This window comes from Gossypium raimondii, chromosome 8 (assembly GCF_025698545.1).
Source record: "Gossypium raimondii isolate GPD5lz chromosome 8, ASM2569854v1, whole genome shotgun sequence".
NCBI lineage: Eukaryota > Viridiplantae > Streptophyta > Magnoliopsida > Malvales > Malvaceae > Gossypium > Gossypium raimondii.
In genome coordinates, this window is record NC_068572.1 from 2,956,785 (window position 1) to 2,973,589 (window position 16,805).

The 16,805-nt window shown below is 32.4% G+C and overlaps 2 protein-coding genes across 2 annotated transcripts; one reads left to right on the forward strand and one right to left on the reverse strand.

Annotated features, from left to right (window-relative positions):
- The first annotated feature begins 4,777 nt into the window (after nucleotides 1-4,777).
- Nucleotides 4,778-7,838, forward strand: LOC105790282 (sm-like protein LSM7). Its single transcript, XM_012617794.2, has 6 exons — nucleotides 4,778-4,924; nucleotides 5,257-5,357; nucleotides 5,495-5,576; nucleotides 5,905-5,976; nucleotides 7,204-7,256; nucleotides 7,579-7,838. Exons 2-6 carry the CDS (start codon nucleotides 5,355-5,357, stop codon nucleotides 7,666-7,668), a joined length of 300 nt encoding a protein of 99 aa, XP_012473248.1. The 5' UTR covers nucleotides 4,778-4,924; nucleotides 5,257-5,354; the 3' UTR covers nucleotides 7,669-7,838.
- Nucleotides 7,839-10,365: 2,527 nt separating this feature from the next.
- On the reverse strand, nucleotides 10,366-11,419 carry LOC105790283 (zinc finger A20 and AN1 domain-containing stress-associated protein 5). Its single transcript, XM_012617795.2, has one exon. The coding sequence runs from the start codon at nucleotides 11,252-11,254 to the stop codon at nucleotides 10,733-10,735; it is 522 nt and encodes a 173-aa protein (XP_012473249.1). The 5' UTR covers nucleotides 11,255-11,419; the 3' UTR covers nucleotides 10,366-10,732.
- Between the last annotated feature and the right edge of the window lie 5,386 nt (nucleotides 11,420-16,805).

Here is a 16,805-nt window from a genome sequence, read left to right on the forward strand (position 1 = left end):
TTATTTTCACACATGAGCTTAAACCATGACCAATAATGCACAAAATAAGCATCATTCATATTTCATCGTTTATGAGTTATAATCAAACATATGACCATTTATACACGAATCATTCATATATTTCCCAATTTTCCTCCTCCTCCTCTCCATTCCACATCCTTAATGTGTATAACACACTTAAACAACATTAACCATAATTTCAATATTCACTAACATGTATATTCAAAGTTGTTTATCCGAGTCAGAGTCACTAAATTATTTTTATCCGGAGCTACAGAGCTCCAAATTAAGATCCGTTAATTTTCCCTGAAACTAGACTCACATATCTTCATACCATAAAATTTTCATAATTTTTGGTTTAGCAAAATAGTACAGTTTATTCTTTAAAGTTTCCCCTGTTTCGCTTCTGACAGTTCCGACCACTCTTCACTAAAAATTAATTATCTCATTGTACAGAATTCGGATGATGTTTTAGCTTGTTTCTTCTAAAAATAGACTCATTAAGGATTCTAACCATATAAACTATAACTCATAATCATTTTTTACAATTTTAATGATTTTCCAAAGTCAGAACAGGGAACCTGAATTCATTCTGACCTTGTCTCACAAAATCTATTATATCTCATGATTTACAATTCCATTGCTCACATCATTTCTTTTATAAGAAACTAGACTCAATAAGCTTTAATTTCATATTTTATTCATCCTCTAATTCAATCTCTACAATTTTGGTGCTTTTTCAAAGTTACACTACCGCTGCTGTCCAAAACTGCTTTAGTGCAAAATGTTGATTTCCATTTTGCCCCAAATTTCACAGTTTATACAATTCGGTCCTTTCTCAATTAACCCCTCAATTAATCTAATTTTCTCAATTAGTACTTTACTAGACATTATAAGTTGTTACACAACTGTTGAAATTCAGAATTTCCACATATAACTCTATCTTCAAACTCTTTTACTATTAGGTCCCAAACATTCACTTTCTATTCAATTCTTTCAATAAAATCAGCATATGAACAATTTAAAGCTCTAATTTCATGCTAAATCATCATATACTTCCAGCACATATTCATATCAACTTTCAACTTCTTTCATAAAATCAAAAACTAATGAATTTAACAAGTGGGCCTAGTTGTAAAAGTCATAAAAATACAAAAATTTCAAGAAATAGTCAAGAATTGAACTTACTTGTAATAAAAATATGAAGAACCAGCTTGAAGAAGCCCTTCCATGGTGTTTTAGCTGATGAGAATTCAGAAAAATGAAGAGAAATCTAGATAATTCCACTTGGGTCCTAACTTTATTAAGCAAATTTTGCAATTTTCCAATTTTGCCCTTAATTCTCCTTACTTTCTTGCTGATTTCATGCCTCTGTTGTCCAGCCCAAATAGACCTTGGGTCTATTTGCTTTTAAGCCCTCTTCCTTTTATCATTTAAGCTATTTAATCATTTCCCAAAATTTTGCATTTGTTACAATTTAGTCCTTTTGTTCAATTAATTATCGGAACTTTAAAATTTCTTAACGAAACTTTCATACTAACTTTTAACACTCCATAAATATTTATAAAAATATTTATGGCTCAGTTTAAAATCCCGAGGTCTTGATACCTCATTTCGATTCTAATTATTTTAATATTTATTTCTAGTGCACTATTCACTATTTCAAAATTTTCCTAACTTCATATTTAACTTATACTTACTAAATTAATAATATTTTCTACCCATTTGTCGAATTTAGTGATCTCGAATCACCGTTCCGACACCTCTGAAAATTCAAGCCATTACATTTTTTTTTCGTCGGATTTGTGGTCCCGAAACCACTGTTCCTACTAAGCCTAAAATCGGGCTATTACATTCTCCATATTGTACTATTGTTTATTTACTCATTTAGTGAAAAGTCGAAGCCTCATTTACCTGTGATTTTTCCCTCTTTGAGGGTTTTCCATGTAAAATAATTGTATTCGTTACTCTTCACTTGTAATAGCTCGTTGTTTATAAGGGTTGATTCCCAACAGTATATAATTTTTATTATTTTGTCAATTATTACTATTTTATTATGCATGTAGCGAGTTTATAATATTATCGATAATTATTATATAAACATTTTAATTGATTACATATCGTATAAAAATAAATATAAACATATAAAATTATAAATTATTTTTATATAAGTTATGTCACACATGTGATTAAAAAATTATATAAAAATATATTTGTGCAAAAATTATGTAAAAGTGAATAAGGATTTGAGTATCTTAGTATAAGTTCTACATTCTGTAGTTTAATTATAAGTTTAAATTGACAAAATTATCTAAATATGCTAGAAAGATCAATTGAGAAATTAGGTTGTTTTTTTTTTTAATTTATCGATCTATTTTTGGGGAGAGAAAAGACAATGCGTCCTCTAGGGTGCGTTTTTACTGATCTGGCAAGGAAAACACGCCCCGTAGAACACATTTTCTTCTCTTTCATAAAAGCGCGTCCTAAGTGGCATGTTTTCTCTACCAGGTCAGTGAAAACACGTTCTGTAGGACGCATTTTCTGTCCAACGGTAACATTTCCTAACAAGTAATAATTCCAGCGACTATGGAGTCCCAATGGCTATAGGACTTCAAGAGCCATATTTTTCCTATATAAAGCCCTCCAACTCTCATTCTTTTCAACTCAACTCTCAATCTTTGCAATTTGATTCTCAATTTCTTGTTCTCAATCTTTTATTCTCAATTGTCAATTCTCGATTTTTTATTCTAAATTCCCAATTTCAATTTTTTTTTTAAATTTTTCTAAATCCTTTAATTTGATTTTATTCATTCTTCGATGGCAAATCAACTTATTTGTTTAAATGACAAGCACATCTCCAACGTTCAATAACAAACGGTAAGAAAATGTTATTAAATTATTTAATTTTAATCAGTTAGTTATTATGATGTTAAGAAACTATTATTAAATTATTTAATTTTAAATAGTTAATTATTATGTTGTTTAGATTATTAATTTTGTATGTTATATTTTCAGTCGTAAGATCAAATTTTGGAGACGTACATAAACAATGTAAGCGAAGGTGCACCGGATGCCATTTATGGTCACTTGTGAGATGTTAGATTTTTATATGTGGCTGGCATGCTTGGGAGGACTAAATTGAATCCCCCACCTATCAGTGCTTTGGCCGAAAGATGGAAACCAGAGACATACACATTTCATCTTCCTTGTGGTGAGTGTACAATTACACTCGAGGATGTTAGTTTACAACTTAGTTTATTGGTCAACGGGGAAGTCGTTACGGGGCTAGTGATTAATGTCGATTGGAGTGCAACATCCGACCAACTACTAAGGAATGTGCCAAAACGGTTTAAGGGTAGCTAGAGTGAGATGAAATGGTTGGTGGGCAACTTCAAACATATCGAGGCCTCCACGAGTGATGTTGAAAAGGAACAATTCGTGCGCATAGTCATATTGAGGTTGATCGGGGATATGCTAATGCCAGATAAACCTCGCAATCTGGTACATTTAAGGTTGATCAGTGATTATACCGTGTCGGGTTGAAGTGTAACTGATGCTTCAAGTTTACAAAGGTTATGTTGCCAAGGGATTGAGCATAACTTTGACCCTAGTTGGCAGTGGTTATACAGGCACGATAATGATTTTTTTTTCATCGTCAAAAGAGGATATTATATACCACCGAATCAGAAGTGCGATGGATGAAAACAAAGTGGCATTTTAGTATAATCAAGTAATTCGGTGGACATAGATAAAACAAATTACTTGATTATAGTAATATGTCATTGCATTTTTCTTCTTTGTAGTTTTGTTTCGGTTGTGTATAGCATCCTCCCGTGATGATGAGAAATTTGTTGTCGTGCCCGCATAACCACTGTCAAGTGGGGGCCCATTTATGCTTCATCCCTTTATGACATTACCTTTGTAAAATTGAAGCCCTAGTTACACTTCAACTAGAGACCATATAATTACCATCAACTAGGACATTGAGTTGCAACGCGATCCAGCTTCTCAGGTGATGGCTCCATGCTCACATGCCAGATGAAATTCATAGGTCACCCAGCTTCACGGCACCACCATAAATTCAACTATACCTTAAAACTATAACAATGTCTATCTCAAACACGAGAAAAGATAAATCTACAAACTTTTCTAATTTCAAACTGTAAGAAAAAAAAACAATTTTTAGGAAAGTGAAAACAAGTCCTAAAGAGCGCCTTTTCACTAATCCTGCAGAGAAAACACACCATTTAGGACACGTTTGTATGAAAGAGAAAAAACGCGCCCTATAAGACGCGTTTTCTTTTCTCTCTCCAAAAAACAACTTAAATCAATCAATTAAAAAAAAAACAGCCTAATTTCTCAATTGATTTTTTCCCAGCATATTTAGATAATTTTGCCGGTTTAAAATTTTTTTATAGAAATTCTATAGAAGTAGAGAAAAAAAACCCCTTGTTTTCGTAATATTTCTTATACAAAATTAAGTTATAAATTAGAAAAAAAAATACAGCATCATGGTTTGAACTATGATCATTAGGGTGTGAGCAAAAAATTTAATTATTGTTTTATAATGCAATTGATTTATCATAATATTTGTTATATTTTAAATAAATTTTTAACTAAATTGATATTCGATTTATTCGAGATATTACCACAATTAAAGATTTAAATATAATATACATTAATTATACCAAATTAATCTAGAAAATAATAATTCAAAACATAATTATTTAAATACTTATATTATATTATTTTTATTAAAATTCTAATTTTTCATTAAAATTTATGCGAATAAAATTACACTCCTTGCTTTTTAAAGCCCAAATTCAAAAAATTCCTTTAAAAAATTTCCGGACCTACTCTAACCTCTCTTAAAACACCTCCGTCTCCGCCAGACAAGCCTCTCGGCACCACTTCCGACAGTCCGGTAATTCTTGAAACCCTAAACTTGAAGATATCTACGGTGATTTTGAGTTATCTGGTCTCTGCTATATGTTATTTTCCGTTTTCGATCCTACTGCTTGTTACTCTTTTTTCTGCTTACTTTGTTGCGAAGGAGAAATTTTTTAAAGCTATTTGTTTAGCGGAAATAGCGGACCGTTGTTGCCGCCGTTTTCTGTTAATCTGCTAGTTGCGATGGCGATCCGCTGCTATCGGTGTTAAATTTGTTCGCACTGGCGGACGGGGTCGCTACGCCACCGCTATTTGAAACCCTACTCTACTTCTCACTGTTTCTTTGCTTTTGCTTTTTGTTTACAGTTTTTTGGATTTTTTGATTTCTGGGTGAAGTGCGGAAAGAGTTGCTTTCCTAAAGGGTACAGAAATCTTAACACACAGGTGCCAGAACTACCTACAATATGGTAATTTTTTACTCTAACTCTAAGCTCTTTTGGTTAAATATTGTTCTTAGAATTGCTAGTTAAGGGATTAAGGCTAATTTTCATTTCTTTTATTAATGTACCATTTGTTGACTTGTAATGGATGAACATGTTTTCAGTCAGGCAGGAAGGAAACAGTGTTGGATTTGGCTAAGTTTGTTGACAAAGGTGTTCAGGTCAAACTCACCGGTGGTAGACAAGGTCCATTTTTAAGCTTTCGGTTTCTCTTTTATTTCATTCTAAAGGTCTTTATGGGAATATAAAAGGACTGATTCTTTAATCGAGAATCGGAAGTTATGTTGGGTTTAGATTACGGGTGAAGCTAGAGAATTGCCATATAGAAATAAAGTGACATTGGGAATCTAATATTTTCTCATCAACTAATAGTACTACCTCCTAGGATCTAATGCCAAGTATTCAACATGTCATGTGCTCTAGATGTATGGAAGTCGTTTTCTTTTTCCCATTGTTTGATTAATCGAGTTTATATTTCATCTATCTCATTAGCCTTTTTTTTCTTCTGTTTCAGTCACGGGGACCCTAAAAGGATACGACCAGCTACTGAATCTTGTCCTGGATGAAGCTGTAGAGTTTCTTCGAGGTAATTATCTGTTGCACATTTTAAACATGCTTATTGCTGTGGTTTTACGTGTCTGGCTAACTTTTGAGCTATATTCTTTGATGAATGTCTGGTGCCTTGTTTCTATGAAGTCCACTGACCTGTGCCGAGTAGATTGGAATTAGATTTACCCATGTAACAGTTCATGGTTCCATGTTATCTTGCTCCTATGATTCATTTTTCTTGAAGTACCCTCATTAACCCTCCAAGAACAACCAAATACTTGGAAAACATAGAAAAATTCATCATACCCTTATCGGACGCAAATCCATATCCATCACTCACAACCAAGTCCGAGTGGCATAGGTTTAATGCGAGTATCAATTTTTTTTTTTCCTGCACTTAAATTATTTGGAACTTCTCTTTTCTCCACCTCCTCTAAGGATTCTTCTATGAATTTTCTACTGTCAGTTCTCTTGTACTACATAGAAGTGACTGCATCTTTTGCTATGCGGTTTAAATGAAAAAGTGAGTAGGATATGCTGCTGATGTTCTCTCAAAGTGAAAGTTGCAGTTTGCAGTGTGATTGTTGCTTTCGATAATTTATTTAGCTTTGAAAGCACTCGGGAAACAGATCATGCAAATCTGTTTCATAAGCTTCCTATAGAGCTATAAAATCTCTCCTCCGATTAACTTGTTGAACTTGTGCTACTTCATGGAGGCAAAAGTAAGCATGATAGAGCTCTGCCAGTATACATGCTTGCTGGCATTTTAGCGATTAGTATAGTTCATTCAAATAATTTCTTGCAATAATTACTACATCTTGCCAAATCCTAAATGCATTGCAGTTTTGAGGATCTGATCTTTGATTTTGGTTGAGTGTGGCCTAAGTTCATGCAGTTTCTTTATAATTTACCCAGCGAGGGAAAACAAGGGCTTTCTGGATAAAATCTCTAAACATGTAATATGGATGGCCTGTTTAGAGCATTGAACTTATAGGAAATTTTTTTTGGCAAAAAGTCAATTCTTATTACCAGTAGGTCGGTACTTACTGTTCTCTAGTTCTATTTGAGGTGTTGCAAACTGAAACATGAAACTTCCCATAGAGTTTTATCTGCTTTCTCTGAACCACTTGGATCTCTTTTATCTGAAATCGATATACATATACATATACATATACATATACATATACATATACATATACAACTTGTTCATGTGTCTGAACTACTGGATGACAAGATTCATTTGCTGTTTATGGATACTCTACAGACCAGGATGATCCGTTGAAGACTACTGATCAGACTAGGCGTCTTGGCTTGATAGTATGTTCCTTCTTCCCTTATGCACCCTTTTTAAGGTTTATTGTTGAGTTTAATAACCTGAACCTATGATCTGGGAATATTCTTTCTGCTTATGTTTCTAGAAAACTTAGGCATGAGAAAAGTAGTAATGACTGAAAATTGAGTCCTGAAATTCTCCAGAACTGCTATGACATGTATTTTGGGTTCATTATATGCATTTCATGGCCTGTTGCGTTAGTAACCAAATCCAAAAACTGGCCACGAAATGTTAGTGTCCAGATGGTGGTGCATTGTTTGGTAGAGGTAACAAAATTTCGGGAGCATTGACGATTCTTTGATGCAGGTTTGTAGGGGCACAGCAGTCATGCTGGTGTCACCTACTGATGGCACAGATGAGATTGCCAATCCTTTCATCCAGCCAGATGGAGCCTGATCTGATCCGTCTTTCAAAATAGGCATATGGCATTTCCTTTGCTCTACTACTTATATTCTCTTAACATTTTCAAGTCTGTATTTCTATGAGCATGTTGTTATCTCTTTGAAAGCTACCAAAAAACCAAACCATCAAAGTCTTAATTCTTAATATCATTTGGAGTTGAAACACCATAGCCTCCTAGTAGGTATATTAATTAGACTGTTTGCTTTCTTTGCTCTTAGCTTAATTGAAATCGTCTTTTAAGAGTATCATTTTCGAGACCGTCATCACAAAATTGTCAAAATGAATGTTTTTTTGTTCTAGAATCAAAACCTGAGAGTCGAAATGGCTGTCAACTGAAGACTTGGATACGAATTTTTTGCCACTTGTGCTCGGGTCGACAGTTCCTTGGGTGGTATTTATATATACACACATACACACATATATGTACATATATGCTACTATTTATTTTTACATGTTTAGGACAATTAGCATAATTCACTTGCATGTTTTGTCACTTAAAAAGTAATGAGGAGTGAACGTCACCGTCTTTGGCAGATGATGATGCCACCCGAAAGGGCAGCAAGCCATGAACCGTGCTCTTAATGGTACTCCACATGCTTTTTTAAAAAGGAGTTTACGGTATAATTATAGGTATAATCATAAGTAATGCATGTGTGATTAGCTAAAATTAGAATTAATTAAGACAAACCATAATGGATTTTGTGTCTGATTTTTCACATTCCAAACACATTAAGATTTATTTTGTTTTACATATGGTTCATAAGAACGGGTAATTTACCAATAAAAGTCTCTTTTTTTTCAAAATTTACCGAAATGGGCCAACTATTTAATTATTTACCGGAATGGTCCATTTTTCGCGAAATCGCGTCTACGTCAGCGTGATGTCAGGGTATGCGCCAGGAAATTGCGTCCACGTCAGCGTGACTTGCTGACGTGGAAGGAAATAGCGCCTTCGAGGACGTGATTTGCTGACGTGGCATGAACAGTTTATGTTTTTTAGCTTGGAAAACTTTGAAAGGCCATAACTTTTGGCTCGATTGTTCGATTGAGACGATTTTTTTTATTTCGAATAACTAAGGAAAATAAATAAGGAAAATAATGATTTGAATGTTTCAAAATTCAATTTTAAATCGAAAAAATTAAAATTTAGGGGCAAAAGAGGATCTTTTTCGATGAAAACTGCGACAAATCGCCTTCGGCAGTTTGCTAGCGCGTAGATCTTGAAAAGTTATTCGAAATAAAAAAAATCGTCTCAATTGGACAACCGAGCCAAAAGTTATGGCATTTCAAAGTTTTCCAAGCTAAAAAACATAAACTGTTCATGCCACGTCAGCAAATCGCGTCCTCGAGGGTGCGATTTCCTTCCACGTCAGCAAGTCGCTCTGATGTGGACGCAATTTCTTGGCGCGTACCCTGACATCGCGCTGACGTGGACGCGATTTCACGGAAAATGGACCATTCCGGTAAATAATTAAATAGTTGGCCCATTTCGGTAAATTTTAAAAAAATGACTTTTATTGGTAAATTACCCATAAGAACCATGTTACCTAACTATTTTTGGTTGTTTTATATAAAAATTAATATAAAAATTAAATGTAATTTTTGTTTAAATGATAATATTGACATGTGAAAATTAAGATGTTTTAGGTGAAAATAAAAGTATGTGCACATACCTTTTAAAATGTTTATATAAAATATAAAAAGATAAGTAATATTAATTTAGGTTATTTTTAAATAATAGTATAGATATTAATCATAAGTTTAGCAAAGCAAGGGCTGTAGTAGTTCTGGTCCTTAAAATAGAAAATTTTTATGTAGGCTTTTTTATAATTTATAAAATTTTAAATTAGTAAGAGTAAAATTATATTTTAATTTTTCAAAATGATATAAATTTTAATTTAATTTTTAAAATTATAAATATATATTATATTTTACTATCGTTAACTTCCCAATAAAATTTTCTAAATTCACATAACAGTATAGATATTTGTTTATGATTATCATGTGAATGCGTAAGTTCGAAGTCCTACTTATCCCCAAAAACGCATTTTATTATTTTTAAAATAAAAAATATATATTTATATTATTTAGATATAATTTTTTATTATAAAAATAAAAATTAAAAACTGAAGTGAAACCACCGTAACCAGGCCTACAACAGATCTGGATTTACCCCACTGTCGTTGCCGACAGCTATATTAGCTAAGCCAAGCAACGATAATTATGTGCCGTACTATTTATCATGTAATAAATATTAGCTTAATTAATTCATCGTTTATTTAAAATTATTCTCTCTCATTTTAGTATTTAAATTATTATTTATTTCTTTTTATCTAAAAATTAGAAGAAAAAATATATATTTACATACAGCGGTAAAAATTGTAATTTAATTATTTTTAGAAAAGATAAATTATTATCAATATCGAAAATTTCAGGAAAAAAAAGTTATTTGCAACTTGCAATTGCTTCGAGAATCAAAATGTTAACTTTACACTTTCCCAAGTTTTCTGCTTTATGTATAAAATAAATAAAAACAAAGGATTAATAATTAATAACCCTAAAGGACTAAATTAAAATAAATTGTAATATTAATGATTTCAAAAGGTCCCTAGAAAAGAGAGATTCATAAACAAAGGACAAGCAAATCGGAGATAAATCCCCAAATTTTGTTAACATCCCATAAAAACGCAATTTAAATTTTGCAAATAATCAAATTTCATCAAATTTAGAAACTTTAGAACGAAACAAATCTAAAAAGGTACATCTGCTGAAATGGAAATCTAAAAAATAAAAATTGTCAGAATCCTAATACGAAATGTAAAACTAAAGCCACAATAATTTTCCTTTTTCTTTTTTTTTCCAAAAAAAGAAAATTAAGTAAAATTAAAAATACTATAATCTTCTTCAATTTGAAACGATCTTGTGAGATATGTCGTCATCTTCCTCCATGGATTGATGATGAGATCGAGGTTGAATTTCCATAGCTGTTCCGAATTCCGGGTCGAAAAATGTTTCCGAATAATATGATTTTAATAGGATTTCATAAAAAATATATATATCAGACTTTAATTATCTTGGCCGCTTTAACCACCGGATTTTCCCTAGCGATGGCCTCACGACCGACCGTCTTGTAATCATAACTACAATCGTGTCGATCCGAGTACCGATGATCGGCACAAAACAGTTCACCGCATCGACACCTAAACCCGGTCAAACCGACACGTTTTCTACATCCAGAACACCGGTTCACCACCTTCTTTTCCGTACCAGGCTCCGGATCGTACCTCGAACCAGAACTCCTAACAAACGTCGTCGTTTTAGGCGGAGAAAGATCGGATCGCTTGTTTATAGAACGCGACGTGGTAGATCTTTGGTTCAGGATCGAAACACCACCTGAACTAGCACCACCGGTTGAAGAGGAGACGACGGCAGCGGTTGATTTAGGCGTTGTAGCGTTGAAACAATTTTGACACATGTTATTGGTGGCCGGATTTCCTATAACACCACAATCATTGACGCAAAGCGTTAAGGTTTCCGGTACCTTGAACTCGGTTTCTTCTTTTTCGGTTCTTTGAGCCATTTTTTGTTGCTTTTTTTTTTTTTCCTTTGCCCTGCAAAAGGGATGAAATAGAAGAGAGAAAAAAATGGAAACGAAAAGAGAGACAAGGAGAGATTTGGGGGTTTTTTGGCTTTAGGGGGAAAGAGAGGAGATTGGGAGGGGGGATTTGAAGGGATTCAGAGGTCGGTAATGGCGATGGAATATGGGCCTCATAGTATTAGTATTCTTTTATTTTGTATTTACCAAAATAACCTTCCCTTACTTTTTTGTTTAATTTCTTCTTTAGTCCTTGTACGTTTTGGATTTTTTGAAATTTAATCTATTTACTTTTTTCTGAACAATATCAATATAGGTTTTGATCATATCAGATCCTTTTTTGACACAATGCCTGAAAGTACCCGTAGGCCCTCCACAACCCATAAGTAGGAGGGTAATGCGCTTCAGTACACTCAAACTCACGTCCTCCTGCATTGACAACCTTGCTTATGCCCATTGAGTTAAGACTTAATCGACAATCCATTTACTTTTATTTTCGGATAAATATGGTTAATGATCGGGCTACTCACACTATTTTTCAAAAGCAGAGCTAAACTAACCCTTAATTCTTGTTTAGGCAAGGAATTTGTAGGAATGATTCCATTTGTATCAACATTTTTCAAAATTCTAAAAATAGTATTACTTGTTTGGGTAAATATATTAGAGAATTTTAAAATTTGTAAGGAATTTTAAGAGGTGGTTTTAATAACTTAAGGTGGGTTTGGATAGGCGATTGGGTGCGATGCGGTGTGTTTAACTTATTTTTTGTCTCACGCTACAGTATCTAATCTCACAGTCATTGTTGTTTTTACACTAATCGCAGCTAAATGCACTGCCCATCCAAACCCACCCTTAATTTCCTTTTTCCAAATTTCAACTAAATAAGTGATTTTTTTTTTCAAAATTTATTGTAATTTTATTTGATTTAATACATATGGTCTCACTATATGATAAAATACTTAAAATTCAAAAATCATTTTTATTTAATTATAATATTATTTTAAAATTTTTATTTTACATTCAATATTTTTATATTATTTATTTTAATATAATTGTTCTTATTTTATAAATATTTTTAAATTGTAAAATTTCAATAACTTAATTTTTCTTAAATCAATTATTTATCCAAATAATGTAATTACAGTACTCTAAAAAATGTATTTAGTTAAAAATTAAAATAATTTTTCAAAATGGAAATAAAAATATGTAAAAATCAGAATATAATAAAAATATTATAAAAGTTAAAAAATAAAATTAATGATTTTTAAATATAAATTTAATTAATAATTTAACCCTAATTCAACCACATATAAATGTAAAGGTATTTGTTTTATGTTCTTCATGTCCGTTTTACGATATATGTTCAGAATTCATGATTGTCTCTTCCAATAGTATCGCCTTCAAAGCTCGAGCTTAGATCCTCCCTTTAAGAGTGCAATGCGCTTAACCAATGCACCCAACCACTTGTCCTCGTGTCTCCATCATAGCTAAATAAGTAAACCAAACATGTTTATTGTATTTTTATTAATGAAGCACATTTTCCAATTTTAAAAAAAATATGATAAGTAGAATAGTTATATTTATGAAATTAAAAACATGGGGACTAAATTAAAACAATTGAAGAGTACAAGGATTGAGAAGGAGAAATAAACATTTAAATATGCCTCCAATTGCTTGCATTATCTTAGGGCTAGTTTGGATGGGCGGTGTGTTTACCTCCGGTGAGGTTAAAAACAGCGGTGGCGGTGAGATTAGTTACTGTAGCGGTGAGATTAGGTACTGTAGCGGTGAGATTAGAAATAATGGTGGAGTGTGTGTTTGGATTCAAACGCAATTGTAGTGGTGAGGTGAGAATGAAAATGACTATTAAGGACATCGATTAGAATTGATATATAATAGAAGTTATTTAAATTATTTTACTTTTTAAAATTATTAAAATATGCAAATTCATTTAATAAAATATTAAAATGTATCTTCCAATATTTTAATGAATTATATAATTAATTTAAATTAATTATTAGATAAAATGATAATTATTTTAATTTTTTATAGTTATAATTAAATTTTTTTATAACAATGATAAATATTATTTTCACAAATAATAACATTATACTTGGATCTAATTTTGAAGTATCTAAACGGATGATTTTTAATAAAAAAAAATAGTAACATAAGACATAACAAGTTTCATTATTACTAGAAATTAGGTTATGATACAAAATGTGTTTACAAATATTGATTCATTAAACTAGTTGCAATGGTTTCCCTTAACATTGTGATTTCAAGGTCACTTTCTCTGTTAGAAGAACTCGATTCACCTCTGTCAAACTGGCTTGAAGAGACTGACATGTCCAGTATATTCTCAAATTCTCGAAAATCCTCATCATTTGACCAAGCATGTCTTCGAATGTAATTATGCAAAACCATTGTTGCAATAACTATTAAAACTTGCTTGTCGAATGAATAACTTGGAATATCTCTTAATATTGGCCATTTTTTTTTCCACACTCCAAATGTTCGTTCAATCACAGAGCGTAACGAAGAATGGGCATGATTAAAGATTTCTTTTTCCAGATACTTGATGATTACCTCGACGAAAATCAGGTAAATGATATCGTTCCCCCTATATGGACCTAGAAAACCTGCCATTTGTGGATATCCGAATCCACAAGATAATATTTTCCGCAAAAAAGTAAAACATAATATCAAGTTTAAAATAAATTTAAAATTTTAATATTTTTATGTAAAAGTAATTAAAAATTAAAGTTCGACACTGGTGGAGGTGTGGAAACTTCAACTCTTGCTTTCTAAGTGCTTGCAAAAAATTCTACTATCATGTCTTTGTTCCTTCCCAACCAGGAAGTGCAAAAATAAAGCACATGTTGAAGTCACAAGCTGCCATAATATTTTGAGTTGGTTCACATTTCCGTCCGATATAAGGTATTTAAGAAGAAGGCGAAATGCATGCTTTTATGTGTGTTCCATCTATGGCCCCAATACAATCCTTTAAAATAAATACAAGTAATGAGATAAAAGTTAGAAATAATTTATGTTTAAAAATATAAAGATTGTGTAAATTTTACCTTAAAGTGAGGCCAATATCTTGTATCATGTCGAATATGGTTCGGTACTTCCTCGAATTGACCTTCAATGGGTTTAATCGTGTCTATTCCCATTCGAGCAAATATATGCAACATGTCAGTAAAAATTCGACTAACAGTTTCTCCAGATCGTTGAAATCGCTCTGTTGCATTTGAATTTGACTCTCTATTTCCAAGAATGTACAATGATAATGCTAACTTCTCCATCGCCGATACTTTCCCATTCTTTAAGCCATAACTTGTTTGCAAATCATGCAACAATCTGTGAAATATATTTTTTGGCATCCTAAAACTAATCATGCAACGATCATCGTGCCCATTTAATACTTCGTCCACCCACATTTGACCAGTATAATTTGAATCCATACGCGGTTGCATAGTGAAATAAGTTTCATGGTGTACCAATACACTGCTTAACACATATTCTTCCTCATTATGATAATTGTTGTGCTCAACTTGGGTAACAATTGTGGCTATTCTTCGTTGAGCTTCTTCACTTAATTCAGAGGTATCATAATTCATATCAAAACTATTATACATATTGTTAAATTCATCCATAACCTGAAAAAGTAATCAAATGAAAATAAATCCTTTAAAATCTCGTGACATTTTATACAACACAGAAACTTGATTAAAAGCATAACATAAAAATACCAAACATAAAAAGTAGCATACATTAGTTTTATATATAAAAAAGTAGTATAGTTATATTACAATAATATTTCTAAGGAGCTGATGGTGGAGGTGGTTGATGGTATGGTTGGAAGGGAAATGAGGATGTTGCTACCAAGGATGAAAATGATGCAATTGTATTTTGTTCAGCATACTCACGTCGAAGCCACCAAACCCTATCATCTGGATCTAAGTTCAAAAACATTTCTCGTTTCACCGGTATTTGGAACATTTTGGTGGCAAAATAGTACAGTTCATCTCTTTTTGGAATTTCATCTCCCAAAGCACGCAAAGCATCCATTGCATTTGAAATAGTATATTGAGAGTGAGGAAAAATAATTTCATTCACTGACTTCCTTGGACTAGCCATACTCTCACACAATTTCTCAATCTGAGTAGTTAATGTATTTCTTGATGATTTTCTACTTGAACTTGATTTTTTCCCTTACAGGTATGCAGCCCCAAGTGTTTGCTTTCTTGATTAGGGATTTCATGAGAAGGGTTTGATGGTACCTCATCAGGGGGAATACCTTCATTCTCGTTACTATGTTCATCTGAATCACCAAATCCCTCATAAGGTGCATCATCTCCCATAGGAACCCCACTTGGAAGAACACCAGACGAAGGTGCCCAAGCGTTCTCTCCGGTGGCTACAATGCCACCAAACATTTGCCACATTAACTCATTCAATCGTGGCTCAATTCCTTTCTTCTTAAATCCTTTAAAATCAGGATTTTCCTACATAAAATGCTAAATGTTAAATGTTATACTAAGATTTTTATAATTGTAAATTATTAATTTCAATAAACTTTATGCATTAAAATAATGATAAAGTTAACACTAACTTTGTATTTTTGCAGCCCACCATTCTTCTGTAGCATCGACCGTCTTTTAGATGGACACCATCCAATACCGTAGATTCCTTAAGCAACTCCTCCATAACCTCCATTCCTTTTTAATGTATCCCACTTATTTTTCAATTGAGGTTTTCCATAATTTTTTTGTGTTTTTGCTTGAAAAAGAGCAATGACATTTTCCCATCCTTTTGAGTTTAGATGAGTTGTCGGTCTATTGCCAGCGTTGACTTCATTCACGCAAAGTTCACAAAATATCAACGTCAACTCATCATCCCAAACAGCTTTTGTTGCTAAGCTACTATCTCCCTCCACAAAATTTCGTGTCTTTACCATCTATTATTATTTTGATTTTAAATGTCAATAGACATAAAACCATAAATATATAATTAGATATAAAAGCAGTGGTGATTAATTTCATTGGAAATGTATAACTCTTTAGCAATAAGTCCTACATCATTACACTAAGGGAATATTCGTACTCTAATCACAAGTAATGCAAAATAGCTTTTGTGTTTATCTGCTATTTGAGTTAAAAGTCTTTTATTCTCTATTACTTGTGTACTTAATTTTATCTACCTTTTCCTTTCAATTTTAATTGCTTGTTGATGATGTTCAAGAGGCTAGTATTGGCTAATGAAGTTTGCAAAGTCCTTATTGCATGCAAGGTAGCAAAAATTTAAAAGCAATTGGCTTTGCATGTCAGCCACATGCACTTGCATATGCATACATACATGTACCGAATTTGCCAATAAGGGCTCAGTAGCTTTTGTTTTTTTCGTATATGCTTTCCATTATGTTATCATTGCCTAAGCACTTAAAGTTTGTGTATGAAAATACAGTAACTTGAACAAACAAACTAATATAATGTATGAAAATACTTATCCTTCAAAATTTTTTTATGAACCT